This window comes from Haliotis cracherodii, unplaced genomic scaffold (genome assembly GCF_022045235.1).
Source record: "Haliotis cracherodii isolate W230 unplaced genomic scaffold, xgHalCrac1.p SCAF_11, whole genome shotgun sequence".
NCBI classification, from domain to species: domain Eukaryota; kingdom Metazoa; phylum Mollusca; class Gastropoda; order Lepetellida; family Haliotidae; genus Haliotis; species Haliotis cracherodii.
Window position 1 is genome coordinate 19,291,642 of NW_027266266.1, and position 14,085 is coordinate 19,305,726.

The 14,085-nt window shown below is 41.1% G+C and overlaps 2 protein-coding genes across 2 annotated transcripts in view; both read right to left on the reverse strand.

The window, feature by feature from the left end:
- LOC139454912 (zinc finger protein 721-like) overlaps positions 1 to 14,085 on the reverse strand; it is a 20,086-nt gene continuing 6,001 nt past the window's right edge. Inside the window, exons 2-4 of the mRNA XM_071236516.1 lie at positions 6,085 to 7,964; positions 5,739 to 5,742; positions 1 to 2,328 (exon numbers count right to left, since the gene is read on the reverse strand). Coding sequence (XP_071092617.1) covers positions 126 to 2,328; positions 5,739 to 5,742; positions 6,085 to 7,882 — 4,005 coding nt within the window. The 5' untranslated portion in view covers positions 7,883 to 7,964 and the 3' untranslated portion in view covers positions 1 to 125. The remainder of the gene's footprint in view (positions 2,329 to 5,738; positions 5,743 to 6,084; positions 7,965 to 14,085) is intronic.
- The window catches only part of LOC139456303 (zinc finger protein 585A-like), a 21,240-nt gene continuing 17,884 nt past the window's right edge, over positions 10,730 to 14,085 (reverse strand). Inside the window, exons 3-4 of the mRNA XM_071237929.1 lie at positions 12,980 to 13,448; positions 10,730 to 12,862 (exon numbers count right to left, since the gene is read on the reverse strand). Of these exons, the coding sequence (XP_071094030.1) occupies positions 11,038 to 12,862; positions 12,980 to 13,448 (2,294 nt within the window). The 3' untranslated portion in view covers positions 10,730 to 11,037. The remainder of the gene's footprint in view (positions 12,863 to 12,979; positions 13,449 to 14,085) is intronic.

The following is a 14,085-nucleotide window of genomic DNA, read 5'->3' on the forward strand; positions in this document are numbered from 1 at the left end:
AATATTGCACATTGTCATGACCTTGTTTGTAATCTCCAGTGCGTTCACCTGAAGCAATTGATGTGGAGTTTTACTGCACATAACATTTCAAGCTACCGGTATTTTGACTCAAGTGTCGCTGCAGGTTACATGATCGTGATTTTTTTCCCCACATTCAGTACAATGAAAACCATGTTTTCACCCGTATCAGTAACAGATTGTTGCCTGGGATCATTTGTTTCAAGCAGTGCTCTCTTACAGCGAGTGTTTCCATCTGTATCAGTAACCGATTGTTTCTTGAGAGCATCTGTCTCCGGCAATGCTGTCCCACAGTCAGCGTTTCCATCTGTGTCAGTAACAGAATGATCGAGAGCATCTGTTTCAAGCAATGCTTTTCCAAAGTCAGTGTTTCCATCTGTGTCAGTAACAGAATGATTGAGAGCATCTGTTTCAAGCAATGCTGTCCCACAGTCAGCGTTTCCATCTGTGTCAGTAACAGAATGATCGAGAGCATCTGTTTCAAGCAATGCTTTTCCAAAGTCAATGTTTCCATCTGTGTCAGTAACAGAATGATTGAGAGCATCTGTTTCTAGCAATGCTTTTCCAAAGTCAATGTTTCCATCTGTGTCAGTAACAGAATGATTGAGAGCATCTGTCTCCAGCAATGCTCTGGTGACACCTCTGTGAATCACCATGTGTCTTTGAAGGTGACATGCTTTCTTAAAGTATTTCCCACATTCAACACACAGAAAGGGCTTGATTCCACTGTGACTGAGCATGTGTGACTTCAAGCGAAATGCTTCAGTAAAGTCTTTCCCACATTCAAAACACTGAAAAGGCTTGATTCCACTGTGACTCCACATGTGTGTCTGCAGGTTACCTGAGAGTACAAATTCTTCCCCACACTCACCACACTGAAAAGGCTTCACTCCACTGTGACACCGCATGTGCCTTTTCATGTCATCCAAGTGGGTAAACGTTCTCCCACATTCCCGACATATATATGGCTTGATTCCACTGTGAATCCTCAGATGGGCCTGCAGGGTACATGAATGTGTAAAAGTTTTCTCACACTCATTGCACTGATAAGGTTTGATTCTACTGTGACTCCGAATGTGTGACTTCAGGTGACAAGACTGTGTAAATCCCTTCCCACATTCAGTACACTGATAAGGCTTGATTCCCCTGACAGGACTGGTGTCTCTGTGATCCCTCATGTGTCTCTGCAGGTTATACGAAAGTTTAAATTGTTCACCACACTCACCACACTGAAAGGGCGTCAATCCAGTGTGGCTAATCATGTGCCTTTTCATGTGACATAACTGAATGAATGTTCTCCCACATTCCTGACACATATATGGCTTGACTCCACTGTGAATTCTCAGATGGGCCTGAAGGGCACACGAGTGTGTAAATGTTTTCACACACTGATGACACTGGTAAGGTTTGATTCTAATTTGACTCCTCATGTGGTACTTCAGATGACCTGACTGTGTAAATCCTTTCCCACATTCATCACACTGATATGGCTTGAATCCACTGTGACACCTCATATGTCTCTGCAAGTTCGATGAAAGTGTAAATTCCTTCCCACATTCACCGCACTGAAAAGGCTTCACTGCATTGTGACTTCTCATGTGCCTATTGATGCCACCTAGGTTTTTAAATGTTCTCCCACATTCCTTACACGAATATGGTTGGACTCCAGTGTGAATGCTCAGATGGGCCTGCAGGTGACTAGAGCGTTTAAATGTTTTCCCACAATCAGCACACAGATATTTCACAATTTTACTGTGACTCCTTATGTGTCTCTGTAGGGTGGATGATTGTGTAAATTCTTTCCCACATTCATTACACCGATAAGGTTTAATTCCACTGTGAATTCTTGAATGAGTGTGCAGGGCGCTTGAGTGTGTAAATGTTTTCTTACACTCACCACACTGATAAGGCTTTATTCCACTGTGAACCCTCATGTGTGTCCGCAGATCACCTGGTAGTTTGTATCTTTTCTCACACACTATGCACTCGTAAGGCTTGATTCCACTGTGACTCTTCATGTGTGACTTCAGGTGACATGATTGTGTAAACTTTTTCTCACATTTAGTACACTGATAAGGCTTTACTCCAGTGTGAATCCTCAAATGAGTGTTCAGGGCATCCAAGCGGGGAAACGTTGTCCCACACTCACTGCACTTATGAGACTTCTTTGTTGGAAAATCACAATCTTTGTGTTTCTTGACATCATCGGTTTCCAGCAATTCTCTCTCACAGTCCATGAGAACATTTGTTTCAGTTGCAGAGTCAGGATTCTGAGGTTGGTCTTGTGTTTCCATTATCAACTGGTGTCCACTGAAAACATAAAAGTGAGTGAGTGAGTTGGGTTTAACGCCGCTTTTAACAGTATTCTAGTCATATTGTGGTACAAATATGGAAACATAATTGGGGCAAACCGGAATTGGACCCCACAATCATAGGTTTCTGGCGTGCCCAAGGGACGCAACTCTGCACAGTGAATCACAGCGTTGAAGACGACTGGGCCACCTGTGCCCCCGAAAACATAAAAGAGTTTTTACTTAACTTTATCATGTTAATGCATTTCCTAAAGATGTTTCCACAAGAACACCACCAATAACAGCTTGGGTTGGGACCATGCAGAGTTTGATGATAGGATTTACTGATACACAATGATAATGCATCATAAACTTTAACACACATCAGGCAAGACGTGCTATTGTGCTCAAGTCCATTTTGAAACACATTGAATGTGTATCGAACCCTAACCACAACAAAGTTGTGGCCATTTTGCCACATATCACACAAAATGGAATATGTGTTTTCAAGTGACTTATTGCAAGCAGAAACCAGCTAGTGATCATGGAAGATGAAAATTCATAGTTCAAAATAATTGGGGGCAAAGTCAAATATTGAAAAATCAAACAATAATTATCATAATTAATTCCAAGAATTACATCATTGCCAGGGATCCTGTATTCAGGTTGTCAACACACAATAATAATCTTCGGATTTTTCAACTGAAGTCCTCGTCACTTTCAACTATCCATACCTAGTTCAGATACTGATAGTATTTCCCTTTTTCATGCCTTTTGCGAATGAATGAAATAGGAAAATCTCACTTCTTTCAAACATCAGCAACCTTGATGCAGATTATTGGGGGAGGGTGCAATGTAATGGAGGTAGTATTCTGTACATTATAACAATAACTATTGTTTGATAATTCCTATTGTTATACAATGATAGCAACTGTATTATATTGTTTCTGTTGAGAATCAGTCAAACTTAACCTCATTGTATTTGGACAATGATTAGTTGTAAGGAATGAAGTACTTTTTCATGTAATCAGCAGTGAGGAGGTAAGTATATTTAGAGTGAGTGAGTGAGTTTGATTTTACACCGCTTTTAGCAGTATTCCAGCAATATCACAGCCGGGGACACCAGAAATGGGCTTCACACACTGTACCAATGTCGGAAATCAAACTCTGGCGTGACAAGTGAACGCTTTAACCACTAGGCTACACGACCGCCCCCAACTATATTTAGGTGCCAGTGTGATGTGTTAACTTCCGGAATACTGTTGACTAGTATGGAGCATTAGGAAATATTCTAGAAGCTAGTGAGATTGTATATAAGGGGCAAAGAGCATGCCTCTTGCATCTCTCGCACATCATCTCATATTTCATCACATCAAGACCAGCTTTCGTGTGAGGATCACTGATCATCCTGGATTCCTTGCCTTGGCCCATCTTGGAAGCTTGACCACTGTCGCTGCTGGGTGAATATATTATTATCACTCTTTTGCTATCACCACTGTATTTTTGTATTTGATACTGACAACTGTCAACATACGTATTGCCATTGAATATTGTACTACCATTCTATTGTCTACTGCCATTGTAATTGAGTGCAGTAATTTGTATGGATATATTTGTACCCCACTCAGACACAGTATACTGACTCTGCGCCGACCAGTCCTTGTTTTAGCCCCTTAATGCCGAACGCCAGACAGGGTAACAACAAGTACCATCTTTAAACGTCTTTTTGGTACGACGCGTCCGGGGATTGAACCCCAGACCTTCCGCTCTCCGGGGGAACGCTCTACCACAAGACCATGGTGGCGGTCTTCAATTTGGAAAAGACGCATAACACTATGAAAACAAAACCTCCATCACATCATCGACAAAGTATACCAGACGGAATGGTCGGTTCTGACATCTTGTGACATCCTGGAAAGTTCACAACAACTTTAAGCCAAACTCTCATTTTTGGGTATTTCTATCATAAAATCATTCATTTGGGCCATCTAATGGTTCCAACACCATGAACACTGACTCCATTTCCTTTGTTTTGATCAGTATGAGGTATACATAGGAGCGAATCACATCAATAGGCCTCATTTTGGAAAAAATGTGGAGGACATAAGCAAATATGATGTAAAAGTCCATAGAACTACAATAATATTTACATCAAATTCCTAACTCAACAGCTTAGTCTTACCATGACCAAGATGTCCATGACAAAACTTACGGTAGTGATGCCATCATTTCCAGTGGCCTTGTTATCAATCCTGATTGTCGAGAATGCATTACATGGTGCTGATCATGTCAGTAAACTGACCATGCACTTAGACACTGTTGATAATCGTGACTTGCGAGTTGTACAATTCATGCTGTGGCTTTAATGTTCCATTGCCTCATTAAGACGAGTTCCATTTACATCACATACATTGTCTACCAGAATCAAGTTCTACACCCACGAGCATGGGTATGGTGCTGACAAACCTACGAACATAATTGGGGCAAACCTGGATTCGAACCCACAATCATTTGTTTCTGGCGTGCCCAAGGAACACAACTCTGCATAGCAAATCAAGGCGCCAAAGACGACTGGGTTACCCGTGCCCGTGTCATGATGATGATGTTAATGGTGGGGAAAAAACATATCACATAATCTTCATTTGGGGTAGTTTATTGTCAATACAGTTTATCAGATGATTAAATTGGAGTTTACACTACAGGATTTGAATGATTGGATGATAACAGCATCAAGGGTTGTAGGTGTCTTGTAGGTTGCAGGAAATGTATCTGGGATTAGAACTTCTTCGTGTAAGGATTAGCTGTGAAAACAACCCACATTAATTCAATTAGTTTGTTTATAATAAGGAGGGAATTATTTCCAAGAGATTAACTACACAGCCATTTTGTTGTCAAAATTAAACAGTAATTGGCATTACAACCAGGCAATTGGAACATTCTGAAAAAAAACAAAAAAACATTGGCATTTGCATCATAACAAGTGTGGCATTATAATCAGGGAATATTGCACGGCAGGACTCTGTTCTAAGGAAAACATGGCAATATAACCTGGATGGAATAATAACCAGGTAAAGCTGTATTGACTAGGGCTCACTGTGTGGGGCCAAGGATTAACATTTTGTGTCAGCAGAAATCATTCTATCTCTGGCAGTGATTTTTCAAAACTATCTTTTTACTGACGAACGATAAGTTTTCAGAAGATTGATCATAACATAAATATTTCATGATTCCACACTTACTTTCGTAGTAAGTATATACTGGTACTCCGAAATGTCGTGTTCCTCACAATAAAGAAGTTGACATCTTTTCCTTTTTCAAATTATAGCATTTATGATATATGTATCCTTTCTCTGTCAACTAAGTTTTGTTTCAAGGTGTGATAATATCAGATCATGGTTACTGTAGTCTTAATCTGTGCATATTAAATACCTAGCTGTACAAGAAATACAATATAAATGGTAAATCTGCAGTTGACCATGTTGACTTATTTCAAATTTCACATTTTCTTGACCAAGTTTGTTATCTCAAGTTTATTCACCCGAAGCAATACAATGTAGCTTGTTACTGCAACCACTGAAAATCAGTGATGACACCAGGTGTTCATGAAAACCATGTTTTCACCTGTGTCAGCAACAGGAGTGATTCTTGAAATCTCGTTTACAGCAATACTCTCTCAAAGTCAGTGTTCATATCTGTGTCAGTACGGATTGTTGCTGGAAATCCCCTGTTTCCAGCAATGCTCTCTCACAGTAAATTTTCCTTCTGTGTCAGTGACAGAGTGGTTCTTGAGATCCCGTTTCCAGCAGTGCTCTCTCACAGTCAATGTTTCCATCTGTAGGAGTAACAGGTTCTTGCTTGAGATCCCCTGTTTCCAGCAGTGCCCCTCCAGTGTTTCCATCTGGGTCAGTAACAGGTTGTTGCTTGAAATTACCTGTTATCAACAATGCTCTGTCAAAGCCAGTGTTTCCATCTGTGTCAGTAACAGGTTGTTGCTTGAAATTACCTGTTATCAACAATGTTCTGTCAAAGCCAGTGTTTCCATCTGTGTCAGTGACAGATTGGTTCTTGGTTTCCAGCAATGCCCTGGTGACACCTCTGTGACTCCTCATGTGGTACTTTAGGCTACTTGACTGTGTAAATTCTTTCCCACATTCAGTACACCGATAAGGCTTGATTCTACTATGTATTCTCATGTGTCTCTCCATATTAGATGATTGTGAAAATTCTTTTCCACATTCAGCACACAGATAAGGCTTAATACCAATGTGAATCCTCAAATGAACATGCAGGGCATTTGAGCGTGTAAATGTTTTCTCACACTCACCACATTGATAAGACTTGATTCCACTGTGACTGCTCATGTGTGTCTTCAGCTGACATGAATTTGTATATTCCTTCCCACATTCAGCACACCGATAAGGCTTGATTCCAGTGTGAATCCTCAAATGAGACTTCAGGCAACTTGAGTATGTAAATGTTTTCTCACACTCACCACATTGATAAGGCTTAATTCCACTGTGACTGCTCATGTGTGTCTTCAGCTGATCTGAACTTGTATATTCTTTCCCACATTTAGTACACTGATAAGGCTTCACTTCACTGTGAATCCTCAAATGAGTCTTCAGGCTACCTGATTGTGTAAATGCTCTCCCACACTCATCGCACTGATAAGGCTTAATGCCACTGTGACAAAGCATGTGTCTTTTCAAGTTGCTTGAATGATTAAATATCTTCCCGCACTCACCACACATATGAGAAGGCTGTGCACGAACTTTATCCAGCAGTGCTCTGGTGACACAGATGCGATTCCTCATGTGTCTCTGCAGGGAAGATGGTTGTTTAAATTCTTTCCCACATTCAGTACACTGATATGGCTTGTTTTCACTATGAATCTGCATGTGTTTCTTCATGTTGGATGAATGTGTAAATTCTTTTCCACATTCATCACATCGATAAGGCTTGATTCCAGTGTGAATCCTCAAATGAGCATGCAGGTGACTTGAGTGAGTGAATGTTTTCTTACACTCACCACACTGATAAGGCTTGCTTCCACTGTGGCTGCTCATGTGTATCTTCAGCTGACCTGATTGTGTAAATTCTTTCCGACATTCAGTACACTGATAGGGCTTCACTCCACTGTGAATCTTTAAATGAGTGTTCAGGGCATCCAAGCGGGGAAACGTTTTCCCACACTCATTACACTTATGAGACTTCTTTGCTGGAAAGTCACAATCTTTGTGTTTCTTGAGATCCCCTGTTTCCAGCAATGCTCTCTGGAAGTCAATGTTTTCACCTGTGCCAGAAACAGCTTCTTCCTTGAGATCCCCTGTTTCCAGCAATGCTCTGTGAGAGTCAATGTTTTCACCTCTGCCAGAAACAGCTTCTTCCTTGAGATCCCCTGTTTCCAGCAATGCTCTCTGAGAGTCAATGTTTTCACCTGTGCCAGAAACAGCTTCTTCCTTGAGATCCCCTGTTTCCAGCAATGCTCTCTGAGAGTCAATGTTTTCACCCGTGTCAGAAACCGGTTCTTCCTTGAGATTCCCTGTTTCCAGCAATGCTCTCTCACAGTCCATGATTACATTTGTTTCAGTAGCAGTCAGGATTCTGTGGTTGGCTTTGTATTTCCATAATCAACTTGTGGTTGTTATGGTTTAACTGAAAACATAAAAGAGTTTTTACTTTCCTCTATCATGTTAATGCATTTTGTTACGTTTGGTTTCCCAAACTGAAACAATATGTTAACCCAGAAATCTGTATGTAAAAGAATTTAGTGTGAAACCAACAAACAACCAACAAGTGGTATACAATCAACAATTGTATTACAAACTTAACTAGGTTTACAAATCAATACAAATTACTTCACAGCAATTACAATGGCAGTATGCAACAAAGTGGTGGTACAATATTCAATTGCAGTATCAAATACAAGATATGATGTATTGCTGAATTATGCTGATGCGATGTTAAAGTTTAACTTACTCACTATGATGCAGTGATGATAGCCAAACTTTCAGTGATAATAAAATTCACATATCTGCAACAGCGGTCAAGCATCCAAGACAGGCCTAAGCTGAACACCAGGGTAAAAAGAGATAATGACAAGAGAGCTGGTCTTGATGTAATGGCAGATGAAATGTGAGACGGGACAGACATGTGCACGCTCCACTTCTATAGTCCACTTCCAGCACTTTCCACATGTTTCCATAATACTTGACATCCATGCTATTCCGGAAGTTTACAGATAATTCCGGCATCTAAAAATAATAACTTCCTGACCACTGCTCACATTAAATAGTACTACATTCTTGACAACTTATCATTGTCCAAATACAATGCAATGAACTTCAACTGAATCAGTGTATTGTCAGGGGTGCAAACAACCAAGAAAGATGACAAGTTGTGTGGTAAAATAATGAATGTTTGAAATGATTTGATCAATAATTGGTCATGCCCTCATCATTGGCTTCAGGCAAAAATGATTCAATTTGTTAACAGTCATACAACATCTGGTCCCCAAGCATGTAGACAATTTCTGATTGTGTGGTCAGAGACTTGAACTCCAGTGGCCTGGCACAAGTAAACAGAGTTTTGATTAGTTGTTTGGACTAGAATTCTAGAAGCCTGGTTTCTGATTAATTGACCGTGGGCTTGTACAGTCCTCCTTTCTGAAATTGCCACCTTTTGTCCTGTAGAAGATATGGCATTATAATTATATCCAGGGAGGTCAAAACCAGACCTTACTGACATATATAGAAGATTAAATAAGAACCAAGACACTTCCATTCAAGCCAAGGTATTTGTTCACAAAGACTTCAACATATACATTGCCAACTCTGGGGTCAAATGTGGACAATTTTAATTTTAAAAAGAAGCATTTGAAACAAGTCTTCTAGTGTCAATCAAGTATGAGCACTGCTCAAAAGTCCCATCTTGTGGAATTGCTGGTGCCTCAAGACTCCTCATCACCTCCATGATGTGCTTGCATAATCTTCATATGGGGTAGTATATTGTCAATATAGTCTATCAGATGATCAAGCTGGAGTTTACGGTACAGGGATTTGAATGTGGTGAAATGGGGTTTAACGTCGCATCCAAGATTATTGTACTCATGTAGCGACGTGCATGTACATGTGTGTGTTTGTGTGGCTGCTTGTTCTAGTCTGGACTGATGCCGATTTATAGTGCTAGCTCACTGAGATACCATGCCGCAGTGTAACATGAATAGCCCACTCAGACACAATAAACTGACTCTGAGCCCACCAGTCCTTGTTTTAGCCCCTATAGCCAGACAGGGTAACAACAAGTATCATCTTTACATATCTTTTGGTATGACACAGCCGGGAATCGAACCCCGGACATTCCGCTCTACCACTAGACCACAGGGATTTGAATGATTGGGTGATAACAGCATGGGTTATAGTGTCTTGTAGGTGGCATGAAATGAATCTTAACATGTGACAACCGTTCAAGGTGTTCATCACATTGCAGATGATGCACTCCCAATCTGATAACAAACACTGCATTAAAGCAAGAGTAGAGATCTTACCTGTTACCATGGTTACTGTGGAGAAGGAAAATGAACAATTCTAATTGCTCAGAGTGCAATAGTCAAATATCAACAATGACACCCCTACCTACATGGATGAACTGCATGGTCCACACACAAAGCCTCTCGTGTGTTGTGGTTCTGAACATGTCTGAAAACATTCTAATTTTTTTTGCAGTCATTTTTCAAAAGCTATCTTTTTCCTGCCGAACGATCACAGCATAAATATTTTATGATTCTATAATGATTTTGGAGATTATTTATTGAAATAGTGAGTGAGTTTGGTTTACGCTGCATTTAGCAATATTCCAGCAATATCATGGCTGGGGTAAACCAGAAATGGGCTTCACACATTGTACTCATGTAGGCAATCAAACTCTGGTTTTACCCCATCGCCCCTTATATTGAAATAACTAACTTAGCTGGATGTACCTTCACCGCTGTTCCTGGTGAGCAGACAACCAAAGACTTGAAAAACAATAGAGTAACAAGTTATTAAAAAGTGTCTTCATGATTCACGGACAGTTTTAGATTCGTAATTACCCATGTCCTTGGAAAATAAAAATCACACAAATAATAAATTGTGTATATGTTTACATGCAGGAAGGACCCATGAAGATACGGGTTAGAATAGGTCTTCACCAACCCATGCTTGCCGAATATGGTGACTATGCTTGTCGTAAGAGGCAACAAACGGGATCGGGTGATGCATGTCATCGTATCCCAATTGCATGGATCGATGCTCATGACATCAATCACTGGATTGTCTGAAATCTATTTCATTAATTTTATTCAATATTCTTCACATTAATTTCAGCGAAATCGTGTGAGAACAGACTGGCAGACTGCACCAAGTCACACCAATTTAATGCAACCATGATCAGATATTACAATTATCAACACCTTTAAACAAAGCTTAGTTGACGGAGAAAGGATACAAAAATTGTAAATGCCATAAGTTACATTTGTTACTGTTTGACAATTAAATATGAACTGATAGTTTTCTTCATCGTTATAAAAGTTATTGTGCAGGGTATTTCTCCACTGAATCACATGTAGATTTTAGCGATCTTCCTTCATCTGGCAAGACCAAGTTTGTTATCTCAAGTTTGTTCACCTGCAGCAATTTGATGTACATTTTTACGGCACATAATACTTGAGGCTAGATTCTATATTGGTTCTTCATTTGTCTTTGCAGGTTACACGAATGTCTAAGTTTTTCCCTGTACGGACCACAACGAAAACCATGTTTTCACCTGTGTCAGTTAGAGGTTGTGGCTTGAAATCATCTGTTTCCAGCAATGGTCTCACAGGGTCAGTGTTTCCATCTGTGTCAGTAACAGGTTCTTGCTTGAGATCCCCTGTTTCCAGCAATGCTCTGTCACTGCCAGTGTTTCCATCTGTGTCAGTGACAGGTTCTTGCTTGAGATCCCCTGTTTCCAGCAATGCTCTCTCACAGCCGATGCTTCCATCTGTGTCAGTAACAGGTTGTTGCTTGAGATCCCCTGTTTCCAGCAATGCTCTCTCACAGCCAGTGTTTCCATCTGTGTCAGTAACAGGTTCTTGCTTGAGATCCCCTGTTTCCAGCAATGCTCTCTCACAGCCAGTGTTTCCATCTGTGTCAGTAACAGGTTCTTGCTTGAGATCCCCTGTTTCCAGCAATGCTCCCTCACAGCCGATGCTTCCATCTGTGTCAGTAACAGGTTGTTGCTTGAGATCCCCTGTTATCAACAATGCTCTGTCACTGCCAGTGTTTCCATCTGTGTCAGTGACAGATTGGTTCTTGGTTTCCAGCAATGCCCTGGTGACACCTCTGTGACTCCTCATGTGGTACTTCAGGCTACCTGACTGTGTAAATTCTTTCCCACATTCATCACACCGATATGGCTTGATTCCACTGTGAATCCTCATGTGTCTCTGAAGGGCAGATGATTGTGTAAATTCTTTCCCACATTCAGCACACCGATAAGGCTTGATGCCTGTATGAATCCTCAAATGATCGTGCAGGCCACTTGAGTGTGTAAACGTTTTCTTACACTCACCACACTGATAAGGCCTGATTCCACTGTGAACCCTCATGTGTTTCTGCAAATGATCTGGTAGTTTATATCTTTTCTCACACACAATGCACTCATAAGGCTTGATTCCACTGTGACTCTTCATGTGTGTCCTCAGGTGACCCGATTGTGTAAATTCTTTCCCACATACGGTACACTGATAAGGCTTGACTCCAGTGTGAATCCTCATGTGTGACTGCAGGTTACTCGATTCTGTAAATTCTTTCCCACATTCGGTACACTGATAAGGCTTCATTCCACTGTGACTCCTCATGTGTCTCTCCATGTTAGATGATTGTGAAAATTCTTTCCCACATTCAGCACAACGATAAGGCTTGATTCCAGTGTGAATCTTCAAATGTGCGTGCAGGCCACTTGAGTGTGTAAACGTTTTCTTACACTCGCCACACTGATAAGGCTCGATTCCACTGTGAACCCGCATATGTGTCCGCAGATCACCGGGTAGTTTATATCTTTTCTCACACTCTCCACATTGATAAGGCTTGATTCCACTGTGGCTGCTCATGTGTATCTTCAGCTGACCTGATTGTGAAAATTCTTTCTTACATGTAGTACACTGATAAGGCTTCACTCCACTGTGAATTCTCAAATGAATGTTCAGGCTACCTGATCGTGTAAACGTTTTCCCACACTCATCACACTGATAAGGCTTCACTCCACTGTGAATCTTCAAATGAGTGTGCAGGTGACTTGAGTGTGAAAACGTTTTCTTACACTCACCACACTGATGAGGCTTAATTCCACTGTGACTGCTCATGTGTATCTTCAGGCTACCCAATTGGGTAAATTCTTTCCCACATTCAGTACACTGATAAGGCTTCGCTTCACTGTGAATCCTCAAATGAATGTTCAGGCTACCTGATCGTGTAAATGTTTTCCCACACTCATCGCACTGATAAGGCTTAATGCCACTGTGACAAAGCATGTGTCTTTTCAAGTCTCCTGATCGATTAAATGTCTTCCCGCACTCACCACACTCATGAGACGGCTTTGCACGATCTGTATCCAGCAGTGTTCTGGTGACAACACTGTGACTACTCATGTGCCTCTGCAGGGTAGATGATTGCGTAAATTCTTTCCCACATTCAGCACAACGATAAGGCTTGATTCCACTGTGAATCCTCACGTGTTTCTGCAGGGTAGATGACTGTGTAAATTCTTTCCCACATTCAGCACACCGATAAGGCTTAATACCACTGTGAATCCTCAAATGATCGCGCAGGACACTTGAGTGTGTAAACGTTTTCTTACACTCACCACACTGATAAGGCCTGATTCCACTGTGAACACGCATGTGTTTCTGCAGATGATCTGGTAGTTTATATCTTTTCTCACACACAATGCACTCATAAGGCTTGATTCCACTATGACTCTTCATGTGTGTCCTCAGGTGACCCGATTGTGTAAATTCTTTCCCACATACGGTACACTGATAAGGCTTGACTCCAGTGTGAATCCTCATGTGTGACTGCAGGTTACTGGATTGTGTAAATTCTTTCCCACATTCAGTGCACTGATAAGGGTTAATTCCCGGAACCTCACAATCTTTGCGTTTTTTTAGATTATCTGTTTCCAGCAATGCTCTCTGAGAGTCAGTGTTACCACCTGAGTCAGTAACAGGTTCTTTCTTGAGATTTCTTGCTCTCTCACAGTCCATGATTAAATTTGTTTCAGAGCCAGGATTCTGAGTTTGCTCTTGTATTTCCATATCAATTTGTGGACGTTATGGTGTTCACTGAAAACAAAAGAGTTGTCACTTAACTTTATCTTGTTAATGCATTTCCTAAAGATTTTTCCACAAGAACACCACCAATAACAGCTAGGGTTGGCACCATGCACAATGAAAATCAACTGATGTGACATGATGAGTTTCTGTGCTCAAGTCTATCTTGAAACGGGGCCACGGGTGGCTCAGTCGTCTAAGGCGCCACGATTCGCTGTGCAGAGTTGCGTCCCCTGGTCACGCCAGAAACCTATGATTGTGGGTTCGAATCCCGGTTCACCCCAATTGTTTCTAGGTTTGTCAGCACCATACTCGTGCTCGTGGGTTTCACCAAAGTGGTAAACGTCTGAGACCTGCAACACTTCGGACTTTCCTCCCACATTAAGCTGACAAGCTGTGATATAACTGGAATAATGTTAAAAGTGACGT